The sequence below is a fragment of the Seriola lalandi genome, unplaced genomic scaffold, assembly GCF_002814215.2.
Source record: "Seriola lalandi dorsalis isolate HSWRI2012SDOR001 ecotype SW California unplaced genomic scaffold, Sedor1 jcf7180002054416, whole genome shotgun sequence".
Classification (NCBI taxonomy): domain Eukaryota; kingdom Metazoa; phylum Chordata; class Actinopteri; order Carangiformes; family Carangidae; genus Seriola; species Seriola lalandi.
This window is the reverse complement of record NW_019524969.1, coordinates 355,632-372,304: the sequence shown is the minus strand read 5'-3', so window position 1 is coordinate 372,304 and position 16,673 is coordinate 355,632. Positions and strand designations below refer to the sequence as shown.

Genomic DNA, 16,673 nt, shown 5'->3' with positions numbered 1-16,673 from the left:
ATAAATGGAAGAGGTCAACAGGCCACTGTTTATTCAGGGTAAATAACCTAACCATTGCAATTTGAATCTCAAGGTCATTTATTGTCAACTGGGTTTTACAGTGTAACACTGCTGGCACTCACTGACTAATGGAAAACATGACCACTGCTCTCAGTTATAAATCCAAAACAGCATGTTTTATAAATCAGTTTTATTATTAAAAGAAATAAAACACTACCAAATAAAACACTCCAAGGAAAAAAAAACAAAAACAAAAAATATATAGGTCTGCATCTCACATGTGCTTGTAAAACTATGTTGCCCCACATTGAACAGTGCTGAAAAAAATTGGCCCACAGTTGAACCTAATTGCTGACCCCTGGCACTGGGATTCATGTCCTATCTTGCTAGGAGCCATAAAAAAGTAGTCTGTCCCAGGAGCCATAAAAATACCATCATATGCCCCATATTTCAGTTTTACTGTATATAAACAAATTTTAGTGGCCGAATTGCAAGAACTTAATTTGGGATTCATCAAACCACTATCTCTTTGATACGACATGAGCCTGTATGATTGCAGTTTTTTGATTGGTTTACGCTCTCTAACAACGATACTGCATGGAAACCTTTACAATATTAATATTAAAATACAATACTATTCTAGTGGGAGTGCTGGCATTTCCTTCACCTTGCATGGTAACTCTGTTGAGCACTGAAATATCAAATATCTGTTGATCAAAATTCGTTCTGAAAAATATAACCATTTTCTTTTTGAGATACAGAAAAAAGTGAGTAAGTAAAAGTATATAAATTTTATATACATTTTTAATATACAGTAGACATATATAGAAAATAATATATTCTCTAATGCTCTTCTAAAAATGGTTGCTGGTGGAGGGGCTGGTCTTGTCAAATATTAAAAAACTCAGTGAGGGACAACTTGAGAAAAACATCACAATTTCAGCAGCATTAGTATTGCTCATTTTATTCATTCACAAGCGTTGTAGCAACCCATTAGCTCAGCTAAATGTTGCTAAATACACATGTAAATAAAAAAATACACATGTATACAATGCAAATATACATAGTGGTACAGTATATGGACTCAGCTCTAAACTCTGAACTTACTAATTACAAGTGACAACACAACATCAACAGCTAAAACATCACTCCACATAGAATGCTCTAAGTCTAGTTTTCTGTGTTTTAAATGAAGTGTGAAGAGGACAGAACACAGGTATCAATACAGCAGCGTAAGACTAAACAGAGGAGCAAAGGAAAACAGCGAAAACATTTCAAAGAAGTCATTAAGCAATTATAATCAAGTTGTTTCTTTTGAAACATTTCAGTACATTACTGCAACAAATATTAAGGCACTTTAACTTAAAAATATGCTTTCTTGCTGCCTTAAAATTCTAAGTTGTCTGAAGTTGTACTACACTGAAGATAAACCAGAAGATATCTTGTCAGGGTGTCAAGCTGAACCCATTAATTGTGATCTATATCTGATTGTTACATTGTCTTTCACCTAAAAAATATTTTTTCACAGACTGGCTTCAACATGACTCAAGTATCATCCAATTTTGAAGTTTTCAACATCGTTAAAATCACTTTCATTTTCATTTCTTTTTAATTATGAATTGTCTTATGATTCACTCAAGCTGTATTTCAATTTGAAGCATGGTTCCTAAAGAGTTAAATCAAATATACATGCTGTAAGTATTCTTTCATTTATTAATTAATTTAATTTATTTCTAGAAATAAACCTTGGTATGATCAATTTACTAAATCTTCCAACTCATAATTTTAAGTCACAAGACGTGAACTCAGGATTGTAAATTCTGAAGCTGAAAACTAGCAATTTGTTGAAACAGACAAATACATCTATATACAATGAGCTGATGAATAAAGATGAGCTGATTTCACTAAATTACACTATGGGTTTTTGCAGTTCTTAGGGAAAAGGAAACAACAGAAGAGGTACTTTGCAACTAGCTTTAAAGGGACTTGTACATAAAGTAACGAGGGAGAATGGAGAACACTATTCGATAGACCAATCAGTACAGAAGGAAGAAAGAAGAAAAAAAAAAAAGATGAAGTGCATGGTGTTGTGAAATAATTCTGCAAACTGGGGGATAGTCAAACAGCATAGACATGGTATCATCGTGCCAAATTTATTGGCTGTACTGCACATGTGCTTGTTGGACGGATAAGGGTCCTCTTCTTTTACTTGATCGATGCCTACTCTCCCTTTCTCTGTGGCAACATTTGGGGAACATCGCCGTTGCACCGTGCCTGAGGCTGCTCGTCCTGTCGGGCTGCACTTGGCGGGGCGAGCGCGGAGATGGCGGCAGTCTGTGTGTCAGGAGACTTTTCACTAAGAGCAGCTTTTATGCTGGCTGCAACACTGTCGCCGCTTCCGGCTGGAAGAGCAGGAGCGCCGCCGGGTGTGTTGGGGTCAGCTGCGGACCCTGCAGTGAGACCGGAGTCACCCTGCTCAGACGCTCTGAGCCTCTTCATGAGGGTGGTCACTCTAACAGCTTTCTGTGGGTAATAAAAATCATGGTTAATGACATACAGCAAACTTTTCCAGTCGATCTTTCCTCCTTGAGATGTAATCAATACAGCAGCAAAAAATATCAGGGTAAACGCTTGGAGGAAGGCCTCTGGCCAAAACGTCTTTACAATGATATTTGGATCAAAAATATAAAGCTGTACAGATTCTGACTGCTTTAACAGCTAAATATATTTTTGATTTACATTTTACATTTGAGTTTGAGAAGCCAGTTTCTCTGTCTGGAGCACACACTTTCTGACTTTTTGGAAAAATATAAATCGCATACAAACAATATGATTTATATTATAAGCAGCAATTTAGTTATATGAATATGTTTTTGACATTGACATGAAAGTTGATTGGGTTGGTAGGAACAATCCTAAAGCAGTGGAGAAAAATACAATTGTCACTGCACTTTCTTTTTGTTTTAATAGTTGTTACTGGCAGTGAATGGAGTGTATATTCATATTTATGCATTTTTAAATGGTGGTTATATCATAAAAAACTCTACATTTTATGGGCAGAGAATTGCAAATTCACAACATTTCAGTACAGTGCTAATAGAGGGAGATTGGGGTCGTGATCATGAACATAACATAATCAGTTTGTCTAAAACACCTAACAAATAATGATATATGAGCAAAAATGTGTTGATATATAAGTTATATGTGAAGTAATACCTTCCACTTGGCTTTGGCAAAGTTCTTTTCTATTTGTGCACAAACTCCATCCTTGATGTTCTTGTCTGAAGCTGCATTTCCAGAAATCCTAAGAGAAGGAGCAAAAGAACATTATTTTCATTATCAACATTAATGGATTTGTGGTTCCTATACAACAAGGGCCATAACTCCATTTGTGCTGGTGGGACCATTTATACCATTCATGGGCAATAGCTTCCTGTGCAGTCAATCGCTGATCTTGGTCCACTTCCATCATAGATGCCACTAAGTTTTTGGCTGAAAAACACAATTAATAACAGCAATATCAGATCTTGAATACATTGTCTGTGACATTTGTAGCACAACTACAATGATATACTGTACATTTTAATTCATTGATTGATTTTATCTCTTACCGGAATCTGAAATGTCATCCCAGTATGGTGAATCAAATTCATAGTCCCCTGACAAAATCTTTAGGAAAAGGTTCTTATCACGATTGTCAGAGTCATCTTCATCAGCATCATCATAGAAAGGAGGGTTCCCAGACAAACTATTGAAGCAATATATAGCAATATAAGAACATGACATGTTTTGTCGAAAAACCGATCACTTAAATATACTTTAAAAATGTCATATTCGTGAGCACGTGACACATGGCACGTACAGTATATACATGATGACACCTATGGCCCAACAGTCCACAGGTCTTCCATATCTCTGCCTCCCAACCACCTCAGGAGCTGAGAGCAGAAACAAGCTTTAAGTATGTTGTAGCCTTAGACTAACAAATCAAGATTTGTTCCTAATGTACGATTATAAAACTATCAAATTAACCTAATTAAAAAAACTGATCTATAATCAGATGTTATGCTTCTTACCAAGATATTCTGGAGTCCCACATGGGTCCTTAATGAGTCCATTTTCCAGTTTTGCCAACTGAAAGTCACTGATAACAATTTTGGAGTGCTTCAGACGGTTAAAGTACACCAAGTTCTCCAGCTGTATAAGTAAACAGATAAAGGCTTATATGAGTGGAAAATGTTTGATCTGAATGTACACTGTTTCATATTTATAAAGGGCAGTTATTGGCCCGAGGTGAAGTGCTGTTGTTTTTCACTAGGTGTCAGCAGTGTGATATACCTTCAGATTTCTGTGGACGATTTTCAGAGAGTGCAGGTAAGCTACAGCTTCCAACACCTGCCTCATAACATTGCTGGTGTCCCGCTCCGAGTAGTAGCCTTGATCTAAGATCCAGTCAAAGACCTCTCTGCCTGTGGCGCTGAAGAGATGGGACAGGCAAATAAAATGCATGTCACTTGTTGATGACAGAAATGTAAAACATTTTCAATAAAACATCAGCTTTATACAAGTTGAGGAAGTACAGTGCACACCCGTCTGAGCCAACTGTTCTCTCAAGTGCCTCGAATGATACTCACAGCTCCAGAAAAAGGAAGTACTCTTTCTTAGTTTCAAAAGCGTCAACCAGCTGCAGGATGTTATGATGTTTTACCCTTTGAAAAGCAGGAAAAAGGGGAGAGAGAATGATGGGAGGGGGAGAAGGGCTGGACTTAAATGGTGTTAAAATGAACAACATATAGAGTGAATAAGTAGCACAATGTCATGCCAAACATCAAGTTAAAGTGATGATTTTACTTTTTTTTTTTCACATCCTTTGAAAATTGCCAGTATAGCACCACAGTCTAATCCATCTGAGGGGGGAAGATTTAAAACATGAGATTGGGCCCAGTTGCCACTTGCATACTGTAATTACAAATCATCATCATAATGCGTACTATCAGGATTTTCAATGCTTAATGATCAAATTACTTTATGATCTACTCAATTTTTGGCCATGAATGTTGATTATTATTATAATCACAATCAACAGAATGAAAACCATTAGGAGTTATCCTTTCATTTGCCGGCGGATCTGCAAATGTGACTAAACTGAAAGCAGTGATCAATTCCCCAGCTCATGGTGTTACGTAATATGGCTCCTTCTGGGTGTTGGTGTTTGAGCTTCACTTTGCCCTTGGCTCGACCTTAACAGAGAATTTTGCTGATCATTTGCTATTAGACTTTTCCTCTATAATGAGGTGCTTAAAACTTCACTTACATCTTTAAGATCATTATCTCATTCTTAGCAGCTTTCCTCACTTTCCTTCCGTCCTTTTTGTGGAACTTTTTACAGGTGTACATTTTCAAGGTGTTCCTATCCTTCGCCCGGAATATCTCACAAAACTCCTCTCTGTGAGAGAGACAGAAAAAAGGGAACATACATCACATTTTGACCATGAAGTTTTTTAAAGTATTTATACGCTTATTATACAGCATTAAAAAATAGATGTACTTACGATTTAACAATTTGTCCGAGGTCATATTTGTCGGTCACCTCTGAGGGATTGTTATAATCCTTCTTCTCCCCAAGTGTCAGACAACCAAATGGCATGGCAGCTTGTGCCCTAGCCAGGGAATGTTCGGCGCACAACACAACCTGTCGACAATATGCAACATGTTACATTGGTCCAAACAGCATCATTTTGATAGAGCACATGCATCTCCGCAGTACAAAGTGGATCTGGAGCTGTAACCTGATTAATGAATGACATAAAACAATGTTATATTGTTGTACAAATTGCTGTACAAGTTGCTTTACAGAGAAATAAACTGTTTCATTAATGACGATAATATAAATGGAAGAAATTGCTGCACAGTGACGGCACTTAACACAAAATGAATGCCGTAAATCAATGCACACATTTGTCGGAAGCAGTTTCAAAACTTGATTAGTTCTTTTCCCCGAAAACCTTTTTGGTCATACATCCGGAGTAACTGAGCATAACTGATCTTGTGGGAGCAAATGATTTCAAATTACCACAAGGGCAACACAACATAAAAATGATATTTGCCATTAACATAGTCTTATTCACTGAACTCAGTCAGACTGCCAGACTTGTTTCTTTTCACTCTGCAGTGAGTCAGCTCTGTACTGCAGCAGCAGTAGAAGCATTATTCATCTGTGTGCTTTTTTACAGTTGAGAATATTCAGATGGACTTGACCCTGTGCTGTAGCTGTAACTTCTGTCTCCTTTTTTAAATATTTTGAAAGGCTCTTGAAAGTTGACAAAGCTATCATCTCGTCAGCTGTGGAGAAACAAATGTGGAAGAGTTTTGTGTTTTCATTTCTGGCAGCAAGTTGGCTAAAGTCTGTTGTAATGCTGTTTCCAGACTAACTTGCTGCATTCACTCACAAACATTTATATATAATCACACAATAGATGTTATGATTAATAATACAGCTGGATGGCTAGATAGCTTTCCTGGAACACAAGTGAAACAAATGCGACAAGTTAACATTTCTTATTAATCCCTTGAGATGTAAACAGTAATAGGCAAAAGCGCTGATGGCAGACATTCATATTGTCCAACCTGTGGCTTAAATAGAGGTCAAATCAAATACATGACCAGTCACTCTGCTGACCACTGCACCACAACTCCAGGAGAAATCACTGCACACAACGTAACATTTAAAACAGTAGACAACAAAAAGCCCAATAAATTAAATTCACCCACATGAAGTCCTTTCACACATCTCTATGCCAATTTCACAGCCTGGCTTCATAACCCTGCTGCTGCTTTTTTTTTTTTTTTAACATGAGAATTTCTAACACTGGAATCTAACACTGGATAATTTGCTATTACATTTTTTTTTTTTCCTGAGCAACAAACATTTTGGTGTTGCAGTTTGTGTTGTATTGAATTAAATGTCTGTTTAATGACTTTCTGACTTAGTCATAAAATGTTTCTTTTTGTTGCAATTAACTGCAGAAGTGGAATCACATACTTACATAAACATATACAACTTTGAATCGGGGTGACGTGAATCTCGTCAGCGCCACAAAAGAACACTATACACGTTCACCACTAGCAGCTTAAATTTTTTACTGGTGAGATAGGATGCTTGTATGGAAAACAGACTCAGTTGTTTTTTGGCAAGCCTCGCAGTAGAAATGGCAGCCAGCGCAGAAGAGTGGGAGTGGAGAAACTCTGGCTGAGGTGCTGTCTGGAGCCTCAGTCAAGACCCTATCAGAGGCAGAGATTTCTCCCAGTTATAGCATCCAGTAAAATCTGTAGTACAACAAAGAATCTTATCAATATAAAACTTTGAATCTGAAGAATGTCCACGTTAAGATGGTGGTCCATGAATATGCTTTATTACTGTTGCCTTGCCTACAAGCAGATTATAAATCAAGAAAAAGCCCTTTATCTAAAGACAAGCTGTGTATAAAATGTACTATTGTCCACAAGGGGACTCGTTACTCTGTGATCCAGTCCCCATAGATCTGTGTAGCTGATATGAAAATATTACAAGATGTAAAATGGTTGGTTATTATACTTAAAAAGAGGCTGTTTCCACTAATGTCCTTCATTTAAGCCTCTTTTTGGCACTGATTTATTAGGTCTTATCTGTCTTTGATCCGTATGCTGACCATGAAGTTTTCGATCCGTTTGAATACAGTCTTATACAGTGCTGAAGTAGCTGTGCTCTGTGTTGCAGGTCTTCTTTAGTTCATGCTGTCCTGCAGACAGATGGTGGTTACATGACCTTTTGTTAACATGGGATATGTCAGTATGTCAGTGTCAGGGTGTCTGGCGGTGAAGTAGCACAGACACATTCATTTTTAATAATTTGATCTAATTTGATCTTTTATGCTTTGAATTTTAGTTCTATTCCTTGTTTTGTTGTTAAGCACTTTCTAACTTTGTTTTTCAAAGGTGCTATATAACTAAAAAATCTTATTGTTAATAATGATAATAGTTCTTCTTCCCAGGTTTGATTCTAACTATGGACCTTTCTTGAATGTTATACCCTTCTCTAGCTCTACTATCTTCTGTCACTATATCAAATAAAGGCAAAAATGCAAAAAAAAAAAAAAAAAACACACAAAAAAACATATACTGTATAACATATATAAAGTATAGCCTCAAGTTCTTATGGGAGACATCATTTGACATTTATAACCTTACACTTATGCCTAAATGCCAAACCAACACCAACTGTACATGCTCCAACTTTATTAGGAGTGAAGGGTTGAAGCAAAAATAACAACAACACTCTGTTCAAGCAGTTTTCTTACGCAAGTTTTGGTTGGTGCTCAAGGGTATGGGAATGTCATCTATTGGCAAGTGAAACAAAATATACATAAATGTTGGAGATTACTGCAGGAGAGAAATTTGGTGCAAGACTAACCACCTGTTCACATAAGCGCAGCAACGGTGATAGATGAAAGGCGTCTCGTCTCTCTAAGGAGCAGACCTGATGCCCCTACAGATTGTCACTGAAGGTAATGTTGTTTGGGTTAATGCATATTGTATACTGTATATTGTTTGGTTTCTTGTTATTGTTTAGGTGACTGTAAAAGAAAGAGTTTGAAGAAGTGACTAGCCAGCGCTAGTCATTTTTGCTGTGTATGGAAAGTTCCTTATGATAGGAAAGTGGCTCTGTCAATATCAGACAGATGCTGGATGATATAATGTTTAAGGTCACATAATATTGATTTTATTTGACATATTAGGCTACAGTATAAGCATTATCTAGTTTTTCCAGACCTTCTCCTCTCTAATGTCTGTCGATGGCTCTGTAATTTGGATTTTTATATATGAGCTGAGCCAACAATATGTTAGTATTTTAATTACGCTGATTTATTAGCTACGCTACAGTATATGACTTTGCCAGCACAAATTACCAGCGTTTCTAAGTCACTATTACTTTATGTAGAAAAGCACCTGCCACCCTCACACTAAGCCACACTTGCTTTAATCTTGCTAAAGTGCATATGGAGGCCAACTTCGAGTAGCCAAAGGGATCAAGCCTCTTCTATTCAGCCAGCATTTTTATATTTTAAGTGCACACCAGATGATGATTCTACTTACGGCTGTGTTTTTCTTCCCAGAAATATGCACAAGTAAAGAATATGTTTGCTTTGGGGTGAGTGAGAGGAGACGGAGAATTTCGACAACAACTCCAAACACGGAGCCCATCTCTTACTGCAGCATTCTAACCCAAACAACAACATATTTCAGTTCACCTTTTATCATTTTCCTGATCAAAACACAGCAAACAATACATGGCCCTTCTTTGTCCTGAACGGGGAGGACTGTGAGTTCACCATTAGCCTGGAGTATGAGGAGCACTTGTGTGATATACTTCAGCTAAATCACCTCCCTTGCATGAATCCTGCAAAAACAATACCCAGACTCGCCATTAGTGTTTTCTGGCTCTCACCTATAGGTTCACACAACTGCATACATGCCTCAGTGCTTTGCAGTGATCCCCTTTAGACTTTTACCAGCACACAGATGATGTACACAAGCCACCAAACACGCATTTCCTTATTTCCTTTGTAGAATGTCTAAATGTGTCAGGGTTTTTGCGAGGTAAGTAGGACCCAAATGCAGCTAACACATGGGAGACGGTGCAGGCAGGTTTATTAAACAAAAATCCAAAATCCAAACATGAACATGGCATGAACGTGACATGAACAGACGCGAACAGACGTGAACAAACCCGGAACTGAAAAGGGACGAACCGACACAGACAAAGGGAAGCACAAGGACTATATAGACAAGGGAGGCAAGGGTGATTGAACACAGGTGAAACACATTAGGGCGGGGCAGACAATCACAGACACAGGACCAAGACAGGAAGCAAAAGCACTGACACACATGGAAACCAATTACAAAATAAAACAGGAAGTGCAAAAACTCCAAAACTAACAAAAAGTGTCTGCCATAGCAAACCATGACAAAATGCTTTCATAATGTTTTTTTGCAATGCATATTCAATCAGATTCACCATCAAATCTGTGGTCACTTTTGAAATGTGTCAAGTCACGGCATGGCCAGAGTCTCAAGCAAACGGTAATGCACTCTCATGCAGAATGAGCCTCTTTGGCGGCGTCTCATTCTGCTTCGATATAACCACACCACCAATGGCCCCCAAGATAAAAAACATCATGCGTGCTTTAGGCAGAGTTAATGGGCGAGGCTGATGTGAGACCGTTTAAAGCAAACATTAGACCTCAAAATGAATCTTAGATCCCAACACCTGCTCTCGGAAGCTTGACTTACAGTGCACCAAAACACTAAAGAGTAAGTATGACAAGTCAGACAGAATTTTGTGTGCACTTGTTTTTCCCCCTTTCAAGGCAATCTTGGAGATAAAAGGCTGTTCTCCTTCACCAGAAGAAGAAAAAGATAGAAGGCACTTGACTATTGCTGAATCAGAGGTCTTTTATCTCTGCCTTTTGAAAGATCTGAATGAAGTGTTCTTCATTAATGGGAATGTAAATGCTGTTTCGAATTCAGACTGACGCAGAGCCCGGCACTGAGAAAACTTCACTGGGGGATAATGACAAAGGCATAGCTGTTGCATTTGATAAACAGATTTCAAATCTTTGTCCAATTAATTTTCCAGTAGCATAAAGTAGGTAAAAGTAAAACCACCTCAATTTAGATTCTTTTGTTTTCAAGTAACAACAGCCACAATATACAAATAAGCCCGAGAGTCATATTGATAAAACAAGCAACTCCATGCTTTCTTCAATATCTGAGTAATCTTTAAAATAATGACTTACTGTGTGGTTTAATGAAGAATTAATGAAGAAAATAAGGCTTTTGTTATTTTAGGAGTATTCATGGCTGAACAGATCAAAACACCACTGTGAAAGAGGAATTATATTCACTGCCACAGGCAGCAGGGTTCAAGTCTGTTGTTCAAGGCACTTCAGGATGTGTTTGTGTGACATTATTATTAGGGATGGAAACTAAATTACACACTGGATTACATTACCAACTGGTCTATGGTTAACCCCTCAAAAATACATGACAAATCATGACAGTTATATTATATCAAATTATAATATATTATATTATATTATATTATATTATATTATAATTTGATATGAGGTACAAGATCATTATGATGGCCTAAAGGTCTAAAAGATTTGAGATTATGGACATAAATATCACTTTACACAAAACTGAGAAATTATGTAAATCTATCATTCATTCATTCATTCATTCATTCATCTATGCACCTGTATGTATAAGTGTGATATCCTTGATAATATCTCAGACACCCACCACAGGTCAAATTTTGAAGAACGACAACAAAGGATGTGTGATGCATCTTCACACCATGTTCCAGCTGTTGTAGAACTACACTGACTAACCTGAGGGGAAATCCTGGCATTCAAAATGAACTGAGTTTAACTCCGTCACCTCTCAGACTCTGCAGGTTCAGCTTTAACACAAGTTGGAGATATGAAGCATCTTGGCATCATGATTTAAACATGTTGATGTGATTTTAACAAAACTTTTTTAATTTTATTTTATGCATTTTGGGACCATGTTCTGGCAGTTAAAAATGACAGTAATTGGTATAATGAGGTTCAAGTTCACAACTCAAGTCTGTCAGATTTAGAAGTAAAATTTTCAACAGCAGTATTCCAGCTGTTGTAGAGTTACACTGCCAGCCAAAGTGGAACATTTTAACCAAAGCTAAAATATGTTTTAAATATCTCAGACACTCCTACTCTAACTTCCTGAAGGCTTGATGCATTTTGGCTTTGTGTTCTGGCATTCAGTAACATAGCGAGCGGACTAACAGGGATGCTAAATCTAAATTTCACATGTTAAAAGCCTGAACTCATAACTGGGTGACATAAACATCTGAAGTGCAAGGTCATAAAAATTTAAGATTTTTATGTAATTATTAATCTAATGGCAAACTGATTTGAAGCTTTTCACACTAATCCTAATCCTCATAACTCATACACCTACTGAGTCATGCTGCCCAGTTGAGATGAAAACTGGATGATGCCTTGTTACAGTTTGTTGTAGGTCCTCAGGCAGACTTTGTCAGCGTCTAATTGGAAGTGCTTAGTATGTAAATGTATATGTTTGTGTGTGTGTGTGTGTGCTTATGTGTGGGAGCATATCTTCTGAGAAGAATTTGAGGGCACTGGGAAGCACAGTCCACCTCAGTTTCAATTTCCTCTTAAATGACTGGATGAAGATGCAGCTTTAAGAGTAGAAATATGTTGTTGTTTTTTTTCATTTTGCCACTGAGGTTTTTTTTAGTACCTTGTATAAACATGGCTACACACAAGGGACCTTTTTTTCAAATAAATAATTTTTTATGTTGCTATTTTGGAACTCAGTTTTGTAGGTCAAAATCATGTCAGACAGTGGCACCAGGCCAGAGGGAGCCGTGGATTTGGCCACAGTCGAACCTCTTCAAAGGGGAAGGTTTGGTGACAGGGGGCAGATGGTGGTGACGATATCTCAGCCAAATTTTAAATCCTGTAATGCCTCATTTAAGATCTGAATGCCACCCGTGCTAGCTGTGAGCACAAAGACAACTTTTACACCTTCAGTTTTCGGGGACATCATTTCAGAAAAACAAACAGAGGGGTAAAGAAAAATCTGTCCTTTTCCCCAACAACTCGTCCAGAGAGGTGAAGACGAAAATTGATGAGCATGAATCGGTCCCCTTTTGTGCTTGGCTCTGTTATGCATTGAGTCAACCATTCATCTCTTCTTCAAGCATCACTGGCTCATCTGACCAGTTTCTTCTGATGTTGTTTTGTTGCCATGGTTACCAAGTGCTCCAGTATGCACCATGGTACTGTCTGTACAGAAAAGCTCTCTGCGTACTCATCGACATTACCGCCCAAGACCACAGCCACTTCATGTGACTGGAACTCCATTTGCTGATCTTGAATCCAGAGTTTACCGATGAGAATCCACCAGAATATTGTTCGAACTAATCATAATAAAAAATTATTAAATTAATATTAATTTTACCACCTTTATCTGAAAACAGTGCGGGTCCCAGTAATCTGACAGCTACTTTAACTTAATTAACCATAGCTGAATGCCCAGTCAAACACACACCACGACACAGGTAACACATTCATTGCAGCATGAAGCCTGTTACATAAACGAAAGGCTTTAACTCTGTTTAAATAAATCTTTTAAACATTCGATTCAATGATGACTTTTTCACTGTTTCTCAGAACAAGCCATCTAAACATCTACATCTGCAAAAAAAAAAAAGAAAAATATAAAGATCATGTGTGACAGTATTTCTGAAAGACACTGATTCATGCAGAAACATACTGTATATCTGGGTTTCTATCTCCATGTATTTTTCACATATTTTACTTTATAAAGCTTAGATTTGTTTCATTTTTAAATGTCAGCTACTCATACTGTAAATAATATTAATCCAATTGTATCATGTTGTGCCTATAAACATTCTACAAAGTGCTTCTGCTCTTAGTTTGCTCCTACACAAGATCCCTTATCATCCACCACCATACAAGTCTATTCTTAACTGGCTGTGCAGCCAGGGCTTCCCAAACTTTTTCTGTGCACATGCAGTTTACATATGTAGGCTGCTCTTGTGATGCCACTGGTTTGATCAGAATCAAATTTCCACAATTGTTGAAGTGGCATCTACTCCACCATCCTTGCAAGGAGGTCAGTGGACACCTGTATGGTTTAATCAGTGGAGGACAAGCTCCTTGCACAAGCACTTTCTCCTTGTGGGGTATATGAAGTAGCGGTTTGAGCATTAGCAACTAAGTGGGTATTGCAATCACAGACTCGTTGGGTGTGAAATGATGACAAATAATGACAAGGAGGCAGGGACACCGCGAGACTGTGAGACTGTGAAAATGTGAATTCAAGAAGTGCTGCAGTCTGAGTGCAACAAGAGCACGCCTTATGTAAATCAGAAGCGCAGTTTGAGCCTCTATACAGTATAAAGCTTATATGTCACTGAACTTGCTGAGCTTCCCATAATGAGAAGAAGTGTAAAAAATAAATTAATAAATCGATTACAAACAGGTTTCACTCGATTATAGCCTGGAAATTTACTGACAACCTCACTGCTCAAGCAGCTTAGACAGTTTAAACAGGCTGTACCTACAGTATTTGCGCATCACCACTGCTTGGACTGATGTTGCAGCTGAACAAATCGCATGAAAACTATCCTGCAGGTTTCTGAAATCACGCGCGAGCATTGTCTGATAATCCCAACAAAATGTGTGATTGACGCAAAAGTTGTTTTTTTTTCCCGAGACAAATACTGTGTCCTGTGTTTTAGTGTGATAGTCTGGTCAAAGAGGACAGTCACTGAATGATAAATCTCGGAGAACATTCCTCAACATTCTTCACTTCTCGCGTTTCTGACAGCAGTGGTTTGCAATATTAGGACGGTAAAACAAACTGCGCTCACTTACCTTCAGTGAAGTAAAAGGGTGATGATCAATAATCCAATCCCCTGCCTTTATATTGGAATATGTCACTTTTTTTTCTCTTTGGATGATTCCACAGATTATTTTGCTTTTTACAGCCAGCGCGCGCTGTCAGAGAGCCTTTAGATCCTCGAGCATTTCCAACAAGTCTGCCTGTTCACGGGAGTATTACGTGAACGTGTGATGGTAACAGCGGGCTATGATGCAGGAAGGAGGGGAAAGTGTGTGTGTGTGTGCGTGCGCGCGCGCGCGCGCGTGAGATGCAAAGTGTACGACTGTTTGTGCGTATGTGTGTGTGTGCGCGTGTGTAAGTGCATCTGTGCTGCAAATGTTTTGATAACAGTTGCCATCATTTTGAAGACTTTTAACAGTGACGCTCAGCTGGAGACTGCTCGTCAGCTGTTCTGCACTAAGAGGAAGCAGCACGGTCAAAAGATTTTTTTCTTTTTCCAAAGTCCTTCCGGAAGTTGTCAACACATCTAAATCTCCCATCTCTCCCAAAAACAACTTATTCCCTGCACACTCACAGCCTCCATCTCTGATCTCATAGAGATGACAGTAATGTAGAGTTCGTTGTTTTTTTTTTTTTGTTTATTGTGTGTTTTTTTGTTTGTTTGTTTTTGCATCTGTTGCAGTGATTGATTTGAAAATATGGGCAGCTTTTCCTTACCTTTTATTTAATGAGAGTGAGAGAGAGGCAGGCACACACACCTAATTATTATAGGCCTACATATTCATATCAAAAGTTGAATCACAAAAGACGAAAAGACGCAATATTATTAAACTGCTCACAGGAGCCTACAGGGGGCATGGAGGCAGAAAACAATACCCAGGAGCCTGATTGACCTTACATGATGCACATGATGATCCATAGAAAAATGCGTAGTCACCATGATCCAAAGACACCTTGGAGGGGCAACTGATATACTTTCATACAAAAGAGACACCATCACAAAATGTTCAAAAGCCATCGACCACCCACCGATCATTTTTAATAAGCAAGCAGCACAGCTCTGCTGATTTCTCTGCACCGCGCTGCATAACCCAGTTCGACTCTCAACTGATGCAGGCCTCTTCAAAGTGTGAAACGCCAACCCGAGGAGAAGCAGAAATCCCACAGTGATCGACTGAGATGGAGCTCGAGTGAACCGAAAGATCTCGCTCACCTGCTTTACTGGGGTCTGTGCCAACATCAACTCTATCTTTTAAGATAAGGGAGATCTTCTTGATGTGTTTGAATGGATCCTAGAGGCCATGAAGTACAGGCTATTGTCTTAATCTGTTCAAAAGCTGATTGTCAGACCTGAAATAAACTGAAACCTGGGCAATGGCAAGTTATTGGCAGTAACATACCATATGGGCTGTATCCCTACAGAGCTGAAGTGAGGGAGAAACAATATTGACACCCTATCTGTCAACACACTCTTGAGTAAGGTGGCATCCTCATCCTCTTCACTGACCTGTTAAAATTCTTGTTTTTTTGTTTTTTTTCCTGTTCGTGTCATGTCTAAGCAGCATCAACATTATGGTGTGAAAATGTCTGGAAGAAGGACGCAGAAAAAATTATTTCATTTTGTTCACATTTGTCTTTTAAATCTCTGAAGTTACCTGCAGCTTTCGTCTTTATACAAAGCTCTCTGCATGCGGCAGTAGTTTCAAGAGAAAACTGATCTGACCATCGGCAATACTTTCCAATTACATACAGGTATACTGAGGATCTGTGGGGATTTTAGCTGGTAGGCAGCTCTGGCTTATGTAACAGGAGTGTCTCTTTCCTAAAATGAGTAATGCCGCTAAAAGGCCATTGGGATAACAGGAAAGAGAGCGGTGGAGCATCTTTAACCTGCTCCCCACCTACCCACAAAACCACCTACTCTCTCTTCTCTGAGTCCCGGTATCACATGGCTCTCCAAAACTCTCGTTGTCTTAGCAGAACAAGTTGTGCTGTATCACAAATCTGAGTCCTGGAATCCCTTATATCACTGTCATTATTTTAGAGTGGGAGGTTTATAATCCTTCTCAAATCTTTCACTGCAGGAGGGAGTCAATCACCTCTATGTCAGCTGTCTAAGTTTAAGTCTAAAATAGTTTTCCAGACCTCAACCTGAAGTACGAAACCTGAATTTTAATGGAGAGAGATAAATGCTT

The 16,673-nt window shown here is 38.4% G+C and overlaps 1 protein-coding gene across 1 annotated transcript; it reads right to left on the bottom strand.

Moving 5' to 3' along the window:
• Positions 1-948: 948 nt before the first annotated feature.
• On the bottom strand, positions 949-14,692 carry LOC111657851 (caM kinase-like vesicle-associated protein). The gene is made up of 11 exons (XM_023410180.1): positions 14,511-14,692; positions 5,553-5,692; positions 5,315-5,446; positions 4,635-4,709; positions 4,339-4,477; positions 4,077-4,197; positions 3,863-3,938; positions 3,612-3,748; positions 3,414-3,492; positions 3,217-3,304; positions 949-2,523 (listed from the first exon to the last, which is right to left on the bottom strand). The coding sequence occupies exons 2-11, from the start codon at positions 5,645-5,647 to the stop codon at positions 2,221-2,223; spliced, it is 1,245 nt and encodes a 414-aa protein (XP_023265948.1). The 5' UTR covers positions 5,648-5,692; positions 14,511-14,692; the 3' UTR covers positions 949-2,220.
• Between the last annotated feature and the right edge of the window lie 1,981 nt (positions 14,693-16,673).

Coding starts and splice junctions, on each gene's coding strand:
- LOC111657851 (XM_023410180.1), bottom strand. CDS start 5,647: ATGCCATTTGGTTGTCTGACACTTGGGGAGAAGAAGGATTATAACAAT. Junction 4,478..4,634: donor TACTTCCTTTTTCTGGAGCT/GTGAGTATCATT, acceptor CCATCTCTTCAG/CGCCACAGGCAGAGAGGTCT. Junction 3,305..3,413: donor GAAGCTATTGCCCATGAATG/GTATAAATGGTC, acceptor TCCTTCTCTTAG/GATTTCTGGAAATGCAGCTT.